This window comes from Amblyomma maculatum, chromosome 4, assembly GCF_055883805.1.
Source record: "Amblyomma maculatum isolate TAMU_Amacu chromosome 4, ASM5588380v1, whole genome shotgun sequence".
NCBI lineage: Eukaryota > Metazoa > Arthropoda > Arachnida > Ixodida > Ixodidae > Amblyomma > Amblyomma maculatum.
The window spans coordinates 74,452,455-74,474,547 of NC_139347.1; the positions used below are offsets into that span (position 1 = coordinate 74,452,455).

General features: G+C 44.5%; 1 protein-coding gene across 1 annotated transcript in view; it reads left to right on the plus strand.

Moving 5' to 3' along the window:
- LOC146191422 (uncharacterized) overlaps positions 1-20,766 on the plus strand; it is a 48,486-nt gene extending 27,720 nt beyond the window's left edge. The window contains exons 3-4 of the mRNA XM_084600325.1: positions 17,713-17,974; positions 20,276-20,766. Of these exons, the coding sequence (XP_084456451.1) occupies positions 17,713-17,974; positions 20,276-20,597 (584 nt within the window). The 3' untranslated portion in view covers positions 20,598-20,766. The remainder of the gene's footprint in view (positions 1-17,712; positions 17,975-20,275) is intronic.
- Positions 20,767-22,093: the final 1,327 nt, after the last annotated feature.

A 22,093-nucleotide genomic window follows, 5' to 3' on the forward strand; every position in this document is an offset into this window, starting at 1 on the left:
CCAAGCTCACCTTTAACGATGGAGCAAGTATACCTTTTCCGGTGTTTTAAGCGTGAATGTTCCTTTTTCCCAGACTTGTGAACTGGCATAATTGAACGTTTTTCTTAATTCCTCAGACACTTTAAAGATCTGAACTGAGGTTACATCAGCCGTAGATATAACTTCGCAACTGATTCTTCCGAACGATAGCCGCGCGCACTTACGGTTATGAAACGGAAAGTTGAGCTAGTTGGTGCATTTCTTAAACACACAGCGCAACAGATCAATGACAAGCACCTTATCAGGACAAGCACTTACGGTCAGTTGTTGACGGTTAGTGGTTATGTAAAAACTATGTTAAAATTTTCAAATGTTGTCAATGTCTTGCACTGTAGGTCGCGACCGAGATGTTAATAGTCTAGTTTTTGGTTTTGATATCGCTCTCTACTGAATTCGATCAGGCTATTATTTTCCTCTCTGACATGGACGAAAAACGCCCGTTTTGTAGGCGAGACCATTAATTCCTTACACAGCAAGAGCTCAGCACGGCGATCCTCTATAAAGTACAGCTGTGCTGCCAGTAAGACCATCACCGCCTGCTCAATGTTCTCATGGTATTCGGCCATGTGAAAGTCATCGGCATATGCCGCAAATGCACTGCGTGAAAGTGTACATACCTGACCATGTCGGTAGCGCTAGAGCTGTAATTATTAGCGGCAATTATATTTAGCTCCTCCCGCTTCCGCTGCTGCTTTCATTCCCTACATGTCCTATCCGGACTGATCCGCTTTTCTAACGCGTAAACTAAGACTGAATGACTTCACCTTTCTACGCTCCTGCAGAACACGGTATACGTCATTACGGTTCGGGATAGTGGAAGCAAACAAGATTAGAGCCTGGCTCGTTTCGCCATGGCCAGAGCGTTCTCATTACCCGGTCACTTCTTGTGATGTCAAAAATGTGACCGGCAACGACGCATGAGCAGCCTTTTGTAGCCACCGTGCGTGATATCAGATGGTTTCTTCAGTCTCAATTTTATTGATACAAGCCACGTCGGAGCTCCCTGATGGCGTCTAGCCGTTGTTCAGATAATGCGGTGCAATATTACGGTGCAGTTAAAAGCCTCATTCGCATTTAAAGAAAAACAAATTGTAGAACCGATAGGCACGGCATAGTTCGCGCATTAGGGTTACCCTAGGCTCAGAAAACTCATTAATCACACGAACCTCGAATAAGCAGCTCTAACGCAGTGTGGTCTCTCAGGCTACGAGCCTTATGCAAGAGAATTTGCTCAGAACACGTTCCTTCAATTGTTTCAATTCTGCCCCCTTCCTTTATATTTATTGATTTGGCACTTTTGGACAGCCACAAAAAAGAGGCTTCTGCAGAGCGTGCTAAATATAGTCCCTTTATTCTTGCACTTCACGCCGTTGAGAACAAACAAAATGTCTGTAATAAGGGAGTGATTACTCATTGGCATCAATCTGTGCACTTTAGGCGGCCGAAATTTTTGAAACCCTGCACTACGGCATTCCTCATAGCCATAGTCCCTTTAGAACATTAAACACCAAAAACGAAACCAAACAAAAGAAAGGGAAGCTATGCAGCGTTATTGAGAAACTTGGTTGCTAAAGAAATATTCGTCCTGGTCTGGTGTTCGAAACTGGGATCACCGCCTATCCGGGGCAGTCGCTTTAACAAGTGAACTAACCAGGGCCCGCTTGCACAAAACAATCTTAAGACTGTCTTAGCTAAGTCCAGACTTAACTGGAGTCTAAAGAATAGGCCAATGGCCGCTTAAGACTGGAGTCAAGACTGGGCTTCAGTCCTGACTTGAATAAGTCGCTTGTATGATTACGACTCTAGTGCTGTCTTGGTTAAGACACAAGGACGCCAGGGCCCGCTTGCACAAAACAATCTCAAGACTGTCTTAGCTAAGTCCAGACTTAACTGGAGTCTAAAGAATAGGCCACTAGCATGGCCGCTTAAGACTGGAGTCAAGACTGGGCTTCAGTCCTGACTTGAATAAGTCGCTTGTATGATTACGACTCTAGTGCTGTCTTGGTTAAGACGCAAGGACGCCAGGTGTCTAAGTAGAGAAATTAGGGAAATACAGGGATGCGCTGGCACTGTCCCTGCTGTAAGATGTACACATTCCGTCAATTTTGCGTTGTGTAAAATCCGTGCCATTGCTTTTTGCGGCTGAAGATTGTGTTACGAGGAAAAATGCCCCACGTGGTTGCTGAGGCCGTTCTGGGAAGCCACTCTTGTGAACATGAACCCGAAGCGTTCGACGTTCGGAACACGAGCCGTCTTAAATAAGCTTGGTCTTTCTAAAGACACCATTTAAGTCTGGTCTTAGCTCGGACTTTATCGTGCAAGCCGGTCCAGAAATGCTAGCAGATGATGGGGCTGGATCGAATTGATTGATAAATGGAAGTGAGAATTGGTGCTGGTCGGATATTTAGGAGAATCCTCCAAGGTGGAGCAGATATGTATTAAGGGACTGATTACTCATTGGCATTACTAATTGGCAGGAAGAAACAAAATGTTACTAGCTGATATGGTGCTGAAGCCAGCAGATACACGCCGGAACATGTGCTGTTAGAGAGCCGGCAGAGCGCGATCTGTGAGCAAACTGCAAATATTAAAAAAAAAAATCCTGCGTATGCTGTTCATTCAGGGGTTTCGAGTGGATTAAGTACGCCGGCAAAAAAAGCGAGCGAGCGTTTATTAGCGTATGTTTTTTGTTCCTGTTTATCGTCCCTCGCTTCTGCCTAGCTGTTCACAACAATTCATAAATTCACAAAAAATTTCACATCAGCAAGCGTCGCCGACGCATGCTGTGAAACATGCGTCTCCGACGAGCTCAAGCTGCTGCTCAGTGAACTAACACAGGACGGCAATATTTTTTTTTTGCCCTTTAAGTAACTTCATAGGGCCGTTTCAATATAATCACGCTACAGGAAAGCATTCCGAAAGCTGCCGGAGAGCAAGAGCAAATATTTGTAGGCAGTTCTGAAATTGACTCCAGTCGCTCTACCACGCTTCCTTCGCCGATTCTGTAATTTATTTTGCTGCTGTTGTCTATGAGGACGATGAAACCCTCACGTAATTATACCAGTCTTCGGCTGTCCGTCCGCAGAACCCCCGCCTGCTCGTTTAATGAGCGTCACATGAACCCTCGGCGCTGAAATTACTCGCCGAAACAGGATTGCCAATAAGGCGGCTCTAATGTCTGGGGCATATCGTGTCCTCTCACTCGCGCCAGACTTTTTCCCCTCTGGACGGCGCCATTGCCGGGCTGAACCTACGAAGCAAATAATCAAGTTGTGCGAAGTAAGCGACAGCACGGCAGCGATTTCCTGAGTTTTCGTTCCTCACATCTCGACACCTTGACGCTTCCTTCGGTTTGCTGTCGTTGCCTACGAGCTCAGCAAAGCTAGTGGCCACCAGCCCAGGATAGCGCCCTGAAAAGGCCAGCCACCAAGCAGTGGTGTTCCGCGCAGCTGAGACAGCGCCTACTGACCTTGCACCGAGTATCCCTTCATGCGGAATTGACGGGGAAGGATCAGGGTGACCCGGAAGAGGTGACCTCGCAGACGCTGTGCGATCAGGAGGAATTGCTTGCCGGAGCAGTTCTTCTTGATGGGTTCTTCTTCGCCAAGGTGACCAGAAGCGACAGTCCCCCAATGTGTGCTTCGCTCTGCTCGATGTCACCAGGTGGTGTTGCAGTTGTTTTTTTTTGTTACTCGTTGTTGTTCCCCTTTTCATTAACCTTGTACTTACTTCGCTTGTTCAGACTTTCATGCGTCAGCTTTCATTTACTTGTGGGATAACCTTGGTACCTATCTGGATATTCGCTTTTGTTATTTTATTTTAAATTTTGTTTCCTTGTATGCATCTGTGAATGTTGGTTTGTATACAATTTTAAGACGCACTGCATTACACTCTCTTGGGATTCGTGGGGCTGGAACTTCTTGGGACAGTTTCCGACAAATGTGATGTAGCGGGTAGCAAGAAGGTTGCGGTATCTTTCTGTTCTTTGTTTTCAATCCGATGTGCCTTCACGTCCACAACTTTCGATAGAAGTACACCTTTTCTGTAGACCGTAGGAGGGCAGAAACACCCGTAGCCAGCCGCTCTGGCCAAGCCAGCGCCAGGTTTATTCTTTTAGGCACGGAAATAGTCGAGCCCGCGCCCTGTAATGCGCGGATTTTGCGACTTCATCCCCTTCCGCATTCAATGTCGCAAAGCTAGAGCCGACGACTGTGGAACCGCGCCGCCGCTGCAACGAAATAAAGACTCGCAACGTTCGGCCTTCTCTGTGTCTCATCACGAAGCCTTTTTATTCCCCGCTATTGGACTAAGCTTTTGCTCTCTTTTATATTCAGCTGTTCTTTCTGGAAACTTTACATCTAGAGATTAACCTTGTCTTAGCTAGTTTTGAATTCAACTTCGTTCCATCGGCATGCATAGCAAGCCGATTTCGACTAGTAGGCGGCAAATTGCAGAGAGAGAAATCCCGAAAAGCCTATTGAATGGTAGCGAAAGGGGGTGAAGGGTGGGTAGCCTAGTGTCTTGAGTGTCCGCCTAATCTCCCCTCCCCACGTCAGCGAGAATTAACGCCGGCTAAAATCTCTTTTTCATTAAGGATTTTCTCTCTCACTCTCTCTCGACTCGGCTAAAGAAAATTGTTGTTTGGAATCCCAGCACCGGGAAAGAACGAATACAAGCGTTCCCCGGCCTGACGCCCAGCTTTAGCGGTGTGCGCTTGCAACAGGCGGTGTTTGCGGAGCCTGCTTGGAACAGGCTCCGCAAACACCGCCGGTCTACGACCTCTTGGAAGCAAATAATTTTTGAACACCTCGGCCTGAAAATCTGGTTCTTCTTCCGTCTTCACACGAATGTTCTAGTTCCGATTCATACGCTATAATACACGTCTAAACAGACATACAGACTACCCTGCTGCTCAAAGCAATCTATCGAAAAAACTTCACTCTATAGATTAGCACTGCAGTCTCTGGCATATTCCGAACCGCCTCTGGCTGCCTGATTTATTGAGAGGAAAACGCACAATACACATGTAAAGATTATTTAATGCTTAGTGGCCTGACTAGAGCAATGTGATTCGAGTGACGACCTAAACAATAAAGATTCTATCTACCCCCCTTTATCCCCATCCATGGCCAAGAGCCATCCTATTCAATAAAGGACATTCAATCAATAGATCAATGACGCACTCCAGCTAATGGTCAAACAGTCCTTCCGTACATTCGTAACCGTCTTGCGAGATTTATAATCCATATGAATTAGGAGTGTCTTGAACAAGAAAGCTATCCGACGAAACAATCTGAAGAACTAAACCATTTTGGAAATGAACATTTAATGAACATGCGCACTACAAGTACTTTTATCTGGAGGGGAGCAATGAAAAACCAGAGCACAGTGGCTACGCTAGTAGATAATACTTCCAGTTAAGCTGCTTGCTTTGCTGTTCGTCGCTCCTCATGGAAAAATAAGCAGTCGAATTTTCAAAAAAGTAGACTGCGTTCGGTCTGGCGCAGTTCAGGTAGGGTGACTAAACGACTATATTAACAAAACACTAATGAAAGAATCGTACGAGAGCACGATTTTAATTACTTTTAAACTCATTTTTTTTTTTTTTTTTTACATTATGAACCCCCGTTAAAGAACCAGTCAGGATATCACAAATAAATATGCTGTGACAGCGTGACTTTCGCATTTCATCCCTACAATATCTAAAGCAATTTAAAGCACAAGAGAGAAGAGTCTTCACTTAAGCGATTAAGGTCAATCGCGAAATAGCGAGCAGTCGGCAGGTCGTACATCCATTGCCCTACAAAATGCAGCGGTGCTGAATGTTGCATAAAAACTGAGAACTGCTATCGTTATTGTGATGTAAGCGCGTCAAGAGCGCCACAAATGATAACATAGCTCTGACTCTTCGTTTCCCTTTCTAAAGGACGCACTCGTATCAGTGTGGCGTAGCAGGAGTAACACACATTCTCAAAATGACTAAACACAGGAGTATATAGTATCACCATGTCACTTTGTGGTTCCAGCAATACACGACTTATCTTCTAGTACTATGAAACCCGCCATAAGACGCCATGAGAAGCCAAACCACTATAAGATGCCAACGCTCGAAAATTTTAGTGACAATATTCGCTTGAAGTGTTAGACTTTCTCTTTAAAGGACGCAGAAATGCTGCTGCTCCAGAGACTTCTTACAAATTCTTTCAGCAGCTTATCATCCAACAACATCTTTGTTTCGGCATTCTGTGCCGCTCAACAGTGTGCACGAGATCAAAAGACGTTGAAGGTCAAACGAAGTAGAGGTAGAATAATGAGCTTTCTCTCTATCCTTGACAAAAATGAAAGGCTTTTGCTTGAAAAGTATGTTTTACCAGATACAGTTCGGCAGCACGGTTGGCGAGCTAAAAGGGCTGTTTCTTAGCCCAGCTTTGAAGGTCGAAAACATGCAAAGTAATGTGCATGGTTTGGAGAACTATGTAAATAACAAGACATGGTGAAACAAAAAGTTGGGTTTCGAAAATGGAGCTTGAAATGCGAGCACGGGTGAGATATTACGTTCTCGTGTTTGCCATCGCTTCCAGTCATTCCGGCCAACGATCCCGTCAGATCAACAACCTTGGATCCGAAATTCAATTGCGGCAGAAGTTGGGCTGAAATTAAATTGCCGTCCGCTGCACCCAGGCACGAGACTCGGACTATGAAGAGGCACAGAACTTCTCCGTTACGGCTGTGAACCGCAGTCCCACAATTACGTATATGGACCCTCAGGGGCGAAACGGGAACTGCGTTTTCATATTTGTTATGCCTATTCTTCAGCCATGTTATGTTTTACCATTCCCCTCGAACCGTATTCCAGAACACTTGAGGCTATTTGAAGGTCGCACAAAAAAGAAAAGGATCTTGTTTTGATATTATATTGCCAGTATTTGTTTTTGGTTTCTAACTAAACATTGAAAAAATATACATGAAGCACAACGTAATAAATTTCGCTATTAGATTGCCCTGTTTCTCTTGCTAAAAATATGATGGTAGAATGAAGACACAGAGGGATTAAGAAAATATTCACAACGTGCCAGAGTGTACCAGAGTGATCTAGAGGAAACGAGGAAAATAAATTTTGTTTGAATTGTATGTTACATGTGAAATTGGCCTGCAACAACAAGAAGCATTTTTTTTTTTCAATTTTCTGCTCTAATTACTCACTTTATATTATTATTTCACATCTACTGGGAACCAGTGAAAAGTACTCCATCCTGATAAACGCGACCATGTAAGGTACTTTCGGCTAGCTGCCAATAATGAATACCCTCTCCCTCTTCACGTCTAGCAATTTTTTCCCTACGTTCTTAAATAAAATATAGCCTAAAGAAAATATGAATAAGAAGCATAACGACATTTTTAAAGCTGTTCGTTCGAGCTCATAGCAATTACAACGTTGATGTAATCCGTCTATAATCGAGAGTGTCCTACTTCGAACACCGATTCAATGCAGCCTCAGTTCGGAGGCCATGTTCATCGCCGAAAGCAATGCTCAAGACCGCCAGAGGAACAGGACTGCACCGCTGTAACTTTGAAGTTTTCGTGTGCTCTGGGCCTTTTATTCAGTCGCCAGGAGATGCAAAGGAGAGTTTGCGATGAACAGATTGTTTCTTCTCCCTTTGTTTCTCACATTCCCATTGCTACGTACACTAAAAGATCATTTATTAATAGCTGCACGTTTTATAATCACCTTAGTTATTGAACTTGCAATTAAGTTTCGTTTCGAGCTCTCGTCATGAGGCAAGCTTGACGACATGTCTCTGTACCTTTTTTGCTGCCTTCGCGAACCGCTTGGTGACACGTTTTTGAAGCCCTCCAAGGTAATTGCGGTGCTATAGGTGTAATAGGACGCGCACCAGAAGGAAACTGCCGTTGTGAGCCAGAAAGCAGCTTTGTCACTCCTTGATGCCGGTTCGATGAACTCTCTTTGCGCGCTCATAAACATTGCGCAAAAGATTTTATATGCGTTGCGCTTGAAATAAACATGTGGGACATAAAGCATGGCATGTTATAATACGATTCCTTTAAAATTACTCGTTTGGCAGTCAACCTTAGTTGCCTGCTGCCCGTGATGGCAAGAACTGCAGCCATGCTTGTCGCTGGCTTTGGTAACAAAATAAGACTAGACCGATGGTGTAAAGTATCTGTGCAGTGGGTCGGAAAAAAATGTTCTTGCAAAGTAAGAGTTAAGAACGCACAGTCCATGAATATGAAAACTTTGCAGACGGAGCACTGCAATCGGTTAATTCTTAAAAGCAATGATTAAACGCCATGCCATTTCCCGGGGCTGCGCTACGAATAAATCAGAACTTTTGCACCCCCCCCCCCCCCTTGCAAAGCATAAAGACCCAGAACAATACATACTTATGTAAACGGCATTCCGATACCAGAGGTGAGCACACTTCGGGTATTGGGATTGCAAATTGATAACCGGGGTAACAATGCCACAGCCCTGAAAAAATTGAAGTCCACCTGCGAAAAAAATAGTAGGATGATTGGCAGGATTTCCGGCAAGCGCGGTGGACGTCTCGAAAAAGAAACCGTTCGCCTGGTTCAGGCGTTCGTCGTTATAGTCGTGTGGTGCACATGGCGCCCTACCTCAAGCTGAGGAAGAGCGACCGTGACACGCTCGAGGCGATGATTCGGGCGGTTGTAAAAAAGGCTCTAGGACTCTCGGCCAGAGCGTCTACGGAGCGCCTGCTCCAACTTGGGATCCATAATACAATAAGGGAGCTCATTGAGACCCACAGAACACGCCAAATTTCTAGGCTGTCAGTGACCAGCATCGGCAGGCAAGTCCTTCGAGGCCTCAATCTAGGGCTTTTCCACACCGCAGAAAACAGAGTGGACATCCCGGAAATGTGGAAAAATACTTTGACGGTTAAGCCGCTCCCCAAAAACATGAATAGGTAGTATAATCAGGGGAGGCGCGAAGCCAGGTCAAAATTTATACAAAATAACTATGGCAGTAAGACCGGCACATATTACGTGGATGCAGCGGGTCCCACCGAGGATTGCATCTGCCCCATTGCTGTTGAGCAATTCCGCTCATAACTTATGCGGACATTACAAATTATTTACGCCTCTGCAGAAGAGCACTACCGGGATCCGCCAAAGGTCTCTACAGATCTGAGGAGTGCCACGTTAGACAGCTCCAAACCGCGTGTTTTCTAAAGCCCGCCATACTAAAACACATGAACCCGACATTCACGGGTAGGTGCAAATTCTGCGGGCAGTATGCTGACTTATACCACATGGTGTGGACCTGCCAGCAAAATACAAAGCTAAAAGCAATAAAACAGCCAACTAGGGAGGGCTGGGAGGCGGCCCTGTCCAGCTCGGACCAGGAGACCCAGCGTGTCCTGGTCCATAGAGCTCGGGCAGCGGCGGCGGCCAATGGCGTCCCGGAATAGGGTCTGCCACTCAGCTCCACAACGAAACGCACCCTCCTTCCCAAATCATATCATCGTAAATAAATGTTTTCTCCTCCTCCTCCTGTACAGAACCGTGCTACTCGCTTTATCCTATCAAACTACTCAAGATATTCTAGCATATCTGCATTAAAGCTTCAACTTCAACTTACTTCTCTCGCTTCCCGTCGCCAAATTTCACGCCTCTGCCTTTATCACAAGTTCTTTCATAGTTCACCTCGTGACAGCCAGCTCATCCAACCTGTACGTCGAACATCCCGCACAGGCCATTCTAATAGCGTCATCCCGCATTGTGCCCACACTACTACATTCCAGAAGTCTTTTTTCGTGTACACAGCTCGCGACTGGAATGACCTTCCCAGCAGCCTTGCCCTAATCTCTGACCCTGCTCATTTCAAGACTGCCATCGAAAAAGCCTCATCATCTTTGTAATAACTTCACAAAAACCATTGTTAATCGTCATTCAAGTGCCCATCCCTTATGTAATGTCCCATCTGGGGGCCCTTGAGGTTCTAATAAATAAAAAAAAAAAAAAACAGGACAAAATTTCAATTATTGAAGCAGCAGGTGTTGAAGCCTGCCTGCAGGGGACTCATCTTTTTTCTAATATTCAAAGTAAATCAAATTATGGAGATTAATGTCGTACACCGGTTATGAGACGGCGTGATGTAGGTCACTAGCTTGATCTCCGGATTACCCGGAGTTCTTTACAGCACGCTGGTATCACACAACGCACGGGCTTTCTTATATTTTGCCTACATCGGAATGCAGCCACCTGAAACTCATTCAGGTTTGATACGTTGAGCTCTCTGAAAGCTGTACATCTACACCTTATATCCCGCATGGTTCACTGCATGGCGTCATGTTAGGTGTGGCGACATATATCTACCCACAAATGGTTATCGCTGTTTCAGGGTCCAGTACGCTTAAAAGGCGTCATTTGCCTTCGAATCCTTACCTTCGTTTATCTTTTTGCGTGTTTTTAATTAGACGCAGTATTCCATGTTTAGTATGGCATTATTGTATACATGTGCCTAATGGGTAAAAATGTCTTATGTGCGCAAGCGGTAACTGTACTTCACATCGCACGTACCTCGCTCACAGGGTTCTTTACCAGGACCGGCAACTGATCTGATTGTCATCCCGCACCTCCAGCTGCATGACACCAGTCCGGGTCATTAAGACAAAAGTCTTAGTAGGCTATCCAAACAGTGTATGCGAAAAGTGAAGCCACGAGGCATACTGTGGTGTTGTAGTATGACTTTCTGTGACGGCGCGGGTCAAGTGTTCACAAAGTGTGACATATACGGCGCCTTCCCTCCCTGTAAACCGATTTCTGATGTGAAATGCAATACAAAACTATATAATGATAATTAGTGTTGATGTTATTAATATGAAACTTATTATGATGATTAGTGGTAAAAAACAGTAAAATTTGAAAATAACACGTAAAATTAAATACCACAACATAAATATAAAAGCAAAAATAAAGAAACCGAAAGTAAAATAAAAAAATGAAAAATTAAACATCAAAGTAAAGAAGTAAAATTACAAAAACGTATTCACCAAACGCAGTTTCGGCGGTGACCTCTATTTTTTTACAGGCAGTATATTTATGCACTTTTTGATAAGCATGCCTAAATTACAAAGGCTCTAAATACCTCGTCTACCTTACGCAACAAATGAGAGTTACTCAGTCTCACATAAACGAGCGGACGGCAATAGAGAATACTTCAAGAACTGCACTTCAAGAATTTTTTTTTTTTATCTATTTGACCTCTTCGGATTCCTTCTACAGCAGCACTACGGCAGTACAGCACCAGGTTGTTAAAGCCTCGAAAAGTATAGCTGCAGTTCCTTTTTTCTAAACTGCTTTCAGAGATGATTACAGTGCAGGAAAATTCGAGGCGATTTATTAATCTCCCACATCGCGTCTTCCAATTTTGTTTTATATTACTTTCTGCCCAAAGAGCTGAAGCACAGTCGCATTAGACAGCACTGACGGCTGCGGACGCCTCTTCCACGTTTTATGCTAGGGTACTGTACGCTACACACGGTAGAGGTCTTGAGCCCACTTGCGCAACAACTCGCAGCGTACAAACGGCGAGCAGTCTCGGATGGCCGAATATCGCGTTCTAAATTTCGCTCACGAAGTAACACGAGTATGCGTCCAGGTTTTATTCTAAGTCCTTGCGAATCCAATTTGCAAGGAAACCGTCTAAAAGGCATCACACGAAGGCTCGAAACGGTCCATGCTCCTTATAAGCTTCGCTTTATTCGCATGCAAATTAATCCCGCACTGAGAGCCCTTACCGTTCGTTTTCTAAGGAGAGCGGCGTTTCACGGTAATCTTCTCACCAGTGTTCCCGTTATGCAAAGCGCTGCCGTTTCGCCTCTTCCTCGCATTTCGCACATGTATGAACAGGCCTGCGCGCACGGTCGTCTGAAAATGCTTCGATCCTTGCGAAAAAGCGACACGTTCTAAGTCTCCCGAAAAAAGGCAAACATGCAAATTCATCGCATTTGATTAACCAGGAACTGTTGCGCACAACACTAACTTTGAACTTGCTCTGTTCTACCTCATCAGCTTTCTCTTTTCGTCTAAATGCATGTTTCAAAAATTAATAGGCAGTATACATTTAAGCTCCACCTTCAATGGCAAGGCTCAACGACGTCAAAGGCTACCGACTGTGGGTGTAAGTAAAAAGCGTTCATCATTGCAGCTCGCCACGGAGAAACGCAGTCTACTTCCCATAGCGCAAGACTTCAGTCCCAGTTCGGGGACATTTTTTACTACTCCGCAAATAGGTACATTTTTTCCGGGGACGTTTCTTCCGGGCCATTTTTTTCCGGGGACATTTACTCCAGGGACGTTTTTTCCGGAGACGTTTTTACCGGATCCCACTATCTGTGGCCTCCCTTGCAAACGCCCATCCGCGTGCATGCACGTTCTTACTCGCCTAATTAATATACAATCCCTGAATGTTTGCCTATAAATAATACTTAAGGACACTACCGAGAGCTTAGGTCGCTGGGGTTTGCGCTTGCAGGAATACACATTTGATATTGTCTACAAGTCAGGTCGATTGCATCAAGACGCTGACTATTTGTCCCGTCATCCCTTAATCCTCCTGAATTACTTGGCTGTACTGCTGACGACTACATGTTGTTCATCACAAACTTTCTGCGCATAGGTGCCGAACAACGTCTTGACCCTTCCCTACGACCCATTATAGACGAGCTGCGCATCGATGACTCCGATTCTTCCGTCAGTATGTTCGAGATGCGTGATGATACATTGTTTCCACGCAACATGCGCCCCGTAACAATATATTATGCTATCCTATTTCATCAAATAAGACTGGTTTATTCCAATGATGTGCTTAATAGGGAGCTCAGTGGCTTATTTTCCCGAGAACAAATTCAATAATGTTTGATGATAGACTGGCGCATTGCTATTCCATCTATTGAATTCCTTCCGCGTAAGACATTAGCCTATAAACCAATTCTTCTTTCATTTATTTGCACTTCAACGAGGCTATTGTTCCATCAGAACTGCACACACACTCATACAGGCTGTTATTTTAGCTTTAAAGAGGGAATTTTGGAAGAACAAAATAACCTCGTTGGACGCCCACAAGAGCCTGGAAATGGAAAAGAAAAATATGTTTCACAGCACGAATGAAACCAGTCCGGTTCGCATAAGACGGAAAACATACAGGACAAGAAAACGCTTGTTATCAAGACAATCGCGCGCAATGTTTGTTTCGGCGGACGACGCAAGCACTGGAGGCGCAATGGAGAGTGCCAAACATCCGCTCACCGGCGTTGTACAATGGCTAAGACGATGCAAGGCTTCGTCGAAATCTCTGCCGGCATTCACGACCAGATCCGTTCTCAAGGGAACCCTTCATTTTAGGCGACGACAGAGACGCCGCACATGTGCTTGCCTTGCAGAAAGCGCGAAACGTGCTTTGCAGGCTTTCTAAGACGCGTGAGTGCGCATAGTAATGAGGCTGACGTCACATTGATTTGTTTTATTTGAAGTCGCCTTAGTTTGCTATTCTGTCCTCTACCCTCCCAAGTCTCTGATGTATCCATTTTTATGAGCTAAAAGGGCGGGGGGGGGGGGGGGGGGGGAGTAATTAGAGAAGCTCTGACATTTTTTATTACCAGTTTCAATTTTTCTGTCCCTGTCAAACCTCCCACCTTTCAGTATTCTTATGTAATAGTGTATGTCATGGATGTGCGTGTGCGTAAAATTTGAGTCTCTGTGGTCTCTGTGCATGCTTTGCGGTAGAGGGTCTAAATAATTACCGCGGAAATATACAGTTTCTTTAGTGGTAGCATGGCTCCATTCAGAGTTATTTTTTTCCACATTAAAATACACATAGCGGTTCAATGTTGCATAGGCGCTCCCGACTAGCTCTGCCAGACTGTTTAACTCCCTCATTTCTGCTGTTACTACGCTTTAGATTTCGGCAAATGTCGATTCTCGCAAATATTTGCAGAAAACAATGTTTATGACTTAAAAATTAGAACGAACTTGTACACAGCAATCTCAACAATCGTCAGTTCTGACGCCAGCCTATTTGGTAAAATGCTGTAATAGCTGCTCAGCGCTGCTTATGTCGCATATGGGACAGAAATTAAATGAGCTGCAAATTGCTACTACTTTGAACTAAAAGCAGTACGTTGTAAATACACAAACTCAGAGTAAGCAATGGATAAAGAGGAGTTTTCGGCCGTTTTGACGGCGACGCAGTAAGAATAACGAACAGATAATTGAAATATAGTTTGCAGTATGTTTTTTTTCTTTAAGGAAACGTGCACAAAATTCGCGCAAGACTGCTTCCAATGATAATACGTTTGTAAAATAAATGGTAGATATAATAAAGCCTTTCTTTCTGGGATTTTTTTTTTTGTGCTGTTTCTTGCAAAACTGAGGGTGATAAAACGTTAGTGTGAATAAGAGTGGAAAATTAAGGTGAGTTGGCTACGGTGCCGCTGGCCGTGGAAAGCTTTGATGACGCCGGCCCATTTGACGGCCTTGGTCTGAATATCCGGGTCATCACTGAACCTTAGCTTATCTCAAGTTTATTTAGAGGGATCAGGCAAGAGTTCTGAGGGAGGCTTATGGCCTGTGTATACCCAGCGAAACCCAAGCAGAGTGATGGCATTGCTGTAGCCCTTCATGCGGTGATTGAAAAACATTGCACATTTAGTGGCGCCTGATATCAGATGTGACACGTGGTATTACACACTCAACAGCACATTTTTCGATAGGCTTACAAGGCTACTTACTGACTGGAAGTGTCAGAATCACAGGCTGTACGGACACAATTTTCCAAACATTTCTTTTGGCTGCGCCACCACACGCTCGTGTTTTTCGGGATAACACAAGGGTATAATGAGAGAAAGAAGATGGCTACACAGTATGAAAGAGCCCTGAACAAGGGCAGAGGGGTGGCCTCAGTTCGGAAGCTGGGCAAACTTTTCGTTCTCTTCGTCTACGCATTGGCCGAGGCGGAAAAGTCCCCTTGTCGAAACGCTGGCTCGGCTTGCGAACTGAGATTTCCCCTCAACCCTTCTTCAAAGCTCGAAATAACACTGTTAGATTTATTTCTTCTACGATTTGCGTTTGGGCATTTCTTTTTCTTTTTTTTAGTTCGCAGCTCTAACACGGAAACGTGCACTTCCATTTTCAAGCGCCGGTACGGCGGCAAACACCACTGAATCTTTCAAAAACACATGCAGGTGGTTCGGGCTTTGTGCCTGCGAGTAAGGTTGCCATGCATGACTCATTATCCGACTGTGCATATGCTATGAAATCTGTTAAATACGGTATGAGAGTAATTTCGATGTGCGATAAGAATCGACACAGCTGCCCCACGAACTGAGAATCATAATTCATTACAAAGCTAACGCCTGGACCAGTAGCCTTATTTATTTGGTGAAAACAACTATTTCCAAATGGACGACATTTGAGATAAAACTACTTCCTCAAAATGTATCCTTACTAATTAAGCTAAGAGGAGGTAAAATTATTTATATGAATATTTGTAACTATTTTTTTACTACAAGTAGCGCGGCAGGACGTTATAATGCAGAGCCAGAACGCTGAAAAAGCCAAGTGGGCGATGTCTCACAAGACTGTTTTCTTTCTGATATATTTAAAGCACACTGTTAGTCACGCTAAGCGCCCTTGGTTGTTTTCTATCTCATATTTCACTTCCCCCGCAGAGGGCAAAAAGACTACCGCCGTTCTTCAACCCTACGCACAAAGGGAGCGGTCCAGGTGATGACCTAGGCATACTGTGAGTCACTTGCGGGGGTCGGGCGTAGCCGCGAAAGTTGTGTGCCGTATGCCAAAGCGCTCTAAGCCCTGAACGTCTCAAGAAGCCTCAAGCTTCGATGTATACCATTTTCGCTTGACTGTTTTTGTAACGAAACATCTACGGTCTCTCTAAAAAGGATGCGATATTCTTGCCACGAAGCTGTGACAGGGCAAATTGTGATTCACATTTTATTGCGTACATAATAAATCGGTACTTTACTGAGGCCTCTGTTGTCAGTGGTGCACAGTTTTAGACAGCCGGAAGCAAGAACAAGCAAACACGTGTCGCTGCCCAACACCCATATTTAAGGATGGGGTCGGCACAGCGTGGGGTCCTTAGGTAGCATCGCGCACGAAGCGTCAGTGACCATAGTTTGCTATTGCGGATACTTTGGTTACACCAACCATTTGGATTAATATGGTGACGACTCAGTGTCTTTTCCGGGTCACACTCGTTGTTTTCATTAACGTCGTGTACGTAGGTAAGTGTAGTTCTCCATTATATTATTTTGGTTCATGCTTCTGTATGTTTTGCGTATTGGGTAGTCGCTGGTCGCTTTGGAGTAGTAGTACTCAATGAAATTGACAAGCTTTTGGAATAACTTAGTTTGGTAGTTGAATACCTTGCACCGCATATTTAAATACATACGTTCAGCCAGGCTACTTTATCACAGCCCCATGAATCTTGGACAGTCGTAATTTAGAGTTGAGTTTCTTCGCAAATTCCGCTCATTCCGCTCCACTTTTGTTTTCAAGTCACACAATGCTGTTTAAACTTCTATTGATGGCGCTCAGAATGCACAATGTGTTGATCTGCGTTGATCCTGTGAAAATTACAAATCATCGCTTCACCTGGGACAAAAGAAGTTAACGTTTTTGTAAAGTGCATAATTGTTTTGATGATAAGTAGATTTTGTTACAACACTAGTTTTTCAGAGATATGTATGGATTAGCATCTTCTTTCGCTATGTGCCGCCCCCGCTATGGCTAATTTCCTGGAAAAAATATAAATAATTTCTGTCATTCTCCCCATCTCATGACTAAGCGCGAAATGACGATTTATCGAACTAAAAATTCGCTTAAGACTCATTAATTGAAAAGCCCGGAGTTCGACCGCGACAGGTGGTGCCATAAATCGCCGTGACATCAGCTGTTTCTCCGATGACGTCACAAGTAATAAATACGATAGTCAATGGTATATAAATCAATAATGTTACATGTCCTGCTACATGGTCGCATGAACAAGTTATGACGTCACGTTACATGATCGCCTGACAGACGCTTTTGAATTCATAACAACCAAGCAGTCTTAAATCATTTCAACTTTTTAAACTATCATATGGTTGCTAAAATTCGTCGACTACCAGCTTGCGTAACTGAGTTCATTATATGATAGCACTCTTATTTGCAAGATAGTAAATTGGCCTAAAAATAAAGCACATGACTGCTGAGTGCAGTGTGAGCTGTTAGAAAAGTTGGAAGTTCAGTCTATTGTTAATTGTGTGTACATAGCATTTCTACCGGTTTGGACACAATTCAACAAACAATTGAAACACAAGTGGCCAGCAGTGCCATTACAATTGTCAACGTCCCTGCGAGAATAAAGCATATAAACCTCGGTGCACGCATAATACTTTTGCCTCAAACGGACAAGCAGAAGCTATAAGCGGTGTAGAAATATACCCTGTCGAGCGTGTTCTTTCAGCTTTCACATCTACCATGTGTTTTTGCATGGTTGCGAGCAAATGCCCGGACCATAAAAAAAAAAAAAAGAAGTGTGAGCCCGTGCTGACAAAATAGATTGATACGCGGCTGTTGTTTCAATCATATTTGTACATAAGTAAAGTTTAACTCCACTCCATGCAGGTGCACACCCTAATGTGCGTAACACAGAGGTGTCCCAAGAGCTCACTTCGCTACCGACTGCCCCGAGTTCTGTGACCGGGTGGGTCGAGGTAGAGGAAGAACAGAAGCCCTGGCGCCGGGGGGTGTCTCCGCCACCGTTCAAGAGTCGGCGTCCTCCCACGGCGGTAATCGACGCCGGCTGCCGGAAGCGTGTAGTCTGCGAGGCAGCCCGGACACTGACGCACATGGTCCCCATCTCTAACCTCTGGCAGAAGATCGTCAGGTGCGCCATTACTGTTCCCGTTTCATTGTATTTTAGTGCGGTAGCTCCGTTCCGCTCACTCCGCGGTTTGTAGGCGTTGTTGGCGCCGGCGTCCGCAAAGCGCTTTGTAAAGAAGGCGGTGAAGACAGTATGCAGCCGGACTTCTTCCTTATCACTGATCATCAAAGGACAGATTTCCTGCGCGAGGTGCCCGCCTTCTTTGCTCATTGCTCCCTATTCTGCGTTAGTTGCAATGCGCATCATTTAACCGCATCTTTCAATAGAAAAATTTATCAGTTCATTAACACTTCTTAGCATGTTCTTCAGATTTAGCGGCGTCCGCAGCTCGGATTGTAGCACAGGCCATAAAGCTTCATTCTAGAACTTAGCAGCGGGCTGGCCGCGTACCTACGAATGTATGGCAAGGAATCGGGTGAGACTGCGGAAGGAGCACCGTGTACGAGGCGACACTCGAACTCGAGTACCGCTGTGGAGCCTGATTTTTTAGGCGAGAACTGTGTAAAAAAATATTTACCCCCGCACCTCAGGTAACGATAAAACTCACATTCCCCACTCTTAACCGCCCTGCGAAGTTTCTGCTTTGCTTGCACGTTTTAATCTCGCACAGAAGTTTGTGCCACCTCGTATCTTGCACTCGAAGAGGTGGCATACTAATTAATGAAAAAAACAGAACTGCGCCAAAAGGAGGGGACAAGTAAAGAAGAGCACAGGACCTGTGTTCTTCTTTTCTTGTCCCGTCCTTTTGGCGTAGTCCTGTTTTTCAATAATGCCTTACCAACTAGCCCCCCATCGCACTCTATTAGACATACCAATACACGCACAAATATTAGCGACAGCTTACACAGCTCGTTCGGTCGAATAGCCTTTGGCGGAGTCCGCATCATCTGTCAGAAATATTCGGGGGCTGCGTAAAAAGAATAAAAATAAAAATTGATCAGGGTGATTTCTGGTTTTGTTGATTGATGATTAATCGGTAAGCGATAGGCGATGAGTTAATAAAATCATTGCAATTAATTGATGAAACGAAAAGCCCCGCCGGGGTGGCGCAGTGGTTAAGGCGCTCGACTACTGTGCCCAAGGAAGCGGGATCGAATCCCGGCCTCGGCGGCCGCTTTTCGTTAGAAGCGAAAAGCAAGGTGCCCGTGTGCTGTACGATGTCAGCGCACGTTAAAGAACCCCAGGTGGTCGAAATTTCCGGAGTCCTCTACTACGGCGTCTCTCATAGCCTGAGTCGCTTTGGGACGTTAAACCCCACAAACCGATCTGATGAAACGAAGACATGAACAGTTGGAAAGGGGGGCTCAAAGGTGTCAGAATACTCATAATGAAAATTCAATGCTTGATTATACCAATTAAGAAACTTTAGAGTGTGTAATTGGTTAATTATTTAAATAAAATTATTGGAATAAAGAAAAATGCGTTCAAAGCAATCAAACGTCTTAGGATGGAAAGCCAATATTTGCGGATGCTAAGAATCAGTGTATAAAAGAAAGAAGAAAAAATTAAAACGAATAACAAATAAACAACTGCAAATAAACATCGTGTGAGTGAAACGCTGTCCCGTCATACCCTTAACGGCGGATTTTAAGTGTCCCTCTGGCTTTTTGTTACCAAAGTAGGGAAGAAATTGAGAATTGCATTTCAGGCAAACGCCCAGAAGCAGCGGCTGTTTTTGTACGGAAATGCTCCAGACTCATTTAGATTACCTGGAATGTGCAACTGCTCCCGTTGAAAGTCACTGTTACCGAAATTGGCCCCGCTACGAGACTGCAGCGAGAAATGAGTGGCTATTTCAGGTCAGAAAAGACAGAACCATGGCCAATTGGTCAACACCTTCCAATGAGTTGAGGAGGAGGAGGAGAAAACATTTAGCTCTAGAGCTGTTGGGCAAAAAATAGGCCTTGACTGCACTGGTCATCGTCGTCGAAATGAACAGCTAAGTCAGTCCAGCGCGTCTATACTGAAACCACAACCGTTATAATTTGTCCTGTGTCTGTCGCATCACTCCATATGCGACTGCGGCGCACACGTCTTCCTCAGATCATTACCGTTCAGCCAACCCGGACGGGTGAAAGGAAGTTACAGTCGACAACACTGTAAAAAATTTCTTTAAACTTAGAAATTCCTCAAAATCATTGCGCATGCAAGCCTAATATAGTTAGCATCACTGCAAAAAAGTTCAGCGTCAATTGTTTTCGAGAAGTATACAAATAGTCAAGCTTTATGCATGCCTGTTGGTGAACCAAATCTCCTCAGCTAACTTCTCTCTCATAATCTTCCATTCCCCGATATATTTTGCAGAGGAAGGCCTGAGCCGAAGAACGCGTACTTCGCAGCCTTGTCCAAGGGCCTCTTGAACAAGGACTGCTCGGAGCTTTACCCGGACTGCACCGACAGCCATGCGGGAGCGGTGCTTCCGCTGGTCAGCGAGGTTGTGGGACCCAAAGGGTTCTTGAGCTCTTTCTTAGAGCGCCTGGCCATGCCTTCAGCACCTCACGTACCCAGGGATTCTGGGACTGCGGGACCCTCGGTATTCATGGACAAGATACGAAATTCCAAGCGGCGGTGGAAATCCCACGAGTCCTGGACGTCGTCAGAACACTTTGCCCATCGTCACGCTTAGTTCTATTTTTTCTCAATCACCAAGAGAGAAAACATTAATAAGAGAAGTAAATAAAAAAGTTTCTGCATAGCGATGGTTTAAAAAAAAACGAATACCCGGAATGACTATGGTGGTGTCCTGATAATTGTTGCGAAGTCTAAGACTCTGGAAACTTTAGACTAAACTCTCAATTATTCTCCTCATGGAAGGGGACATATAGGGCTCAGAGCGTGTGCAAGTTTAAAAAGCGAAAATGATGTATTTCTCTTCGAAATCTACTACACGGTATCATATTTTTGACATAACCAGTCGTTTAGAAACATTTCATTTAGTACGAGGGCTACATATCATGCATTTTAATCCGCAACCTGTCTCTGCAATAAACTAAAACAGAACAATGTAACATTATTCCGAATAGGTATCAGTGCATACTTCTAAATTGGGAACTTAGTGTCGCTACGCCAAGCCACATAATTTCGACATTTGCCATTTTGTTCCCTAACGCAAAGTGAATTGATAATTGAACAAGTGTGGCACTGGTAGGGGAGCCACTTTTGTCTTTTTTCACGCTATAACTTTATTGTTGCGAGGCTAGTCATTCATTTCTGCAGTTAGGAAAAGAAAGTTGATTTAGAGAGCACAAGGGCAAAAGAAAGCATGCTTCTACTTAATTGCGACCAATCTCGTTTATATCAACGCAAGCCTGGATGTGGTTGATGAGTCATTCCTATAGATAATTCTATGCGAAGTTTTTATATATACATAGGCGACGCTCGAATCCCGCCGTGACAAAAAAGAATGATCAAGGCTGCATCTCCAGCCGTTGATATTGGTTTTAGGCGAGTTCCTTGCACACCGCGAAAGTTTTCTCTCTGGTACAGCCGCGGAAATACGAGATATTCATTGAATTCCAAGGCTATACATTTATATGAGCGTATCTCATCTGAGGCACTCGAGATTATTTCGTCAGGAATCTACGAGCAAGGCTGGGGTAGATGAGGAGGGGAGAGGGGGGAGGGGGTGGCTATTCGGGTAATTAGTTAGCATACCCAATCTCTTCACCAAATCACACTTGGCTGTGATCTCAGGCCAGCGGACGGGCTAAATAAAGAACAATTCATTTGACCATGCATGAACGGAACTGTTCCGCGGAAGCAATTGCGAAGCTCGCGGAAACAGGTATTGAAGGCAGATGTCACGGCACTAGGCAGAATTCTAATTTTGGCGTTAGTTTCGTAGTTGTCTTCCGTGCATAATCCCAAACATTCTGATTTACATTAACTAATTCCATGCGCGCGAATGACAACGTGAAAAAAAAAAAACTTTCTTGGTCGCAAAAAGAGCCATGATAGAGCTCGCCATTCATCTGCAAAAAAAAAAAAAAAAAATTGTACTGCAGATTTTTTACAATAAAAACAAGCGCCAAAAAGCAAAGTAAACTGAAGATAACAGCTACCCTGCACACGAGGTCAACAGCGATGGCAACTTCACTCAAATGTCAAGGGTGAGGCCATCTA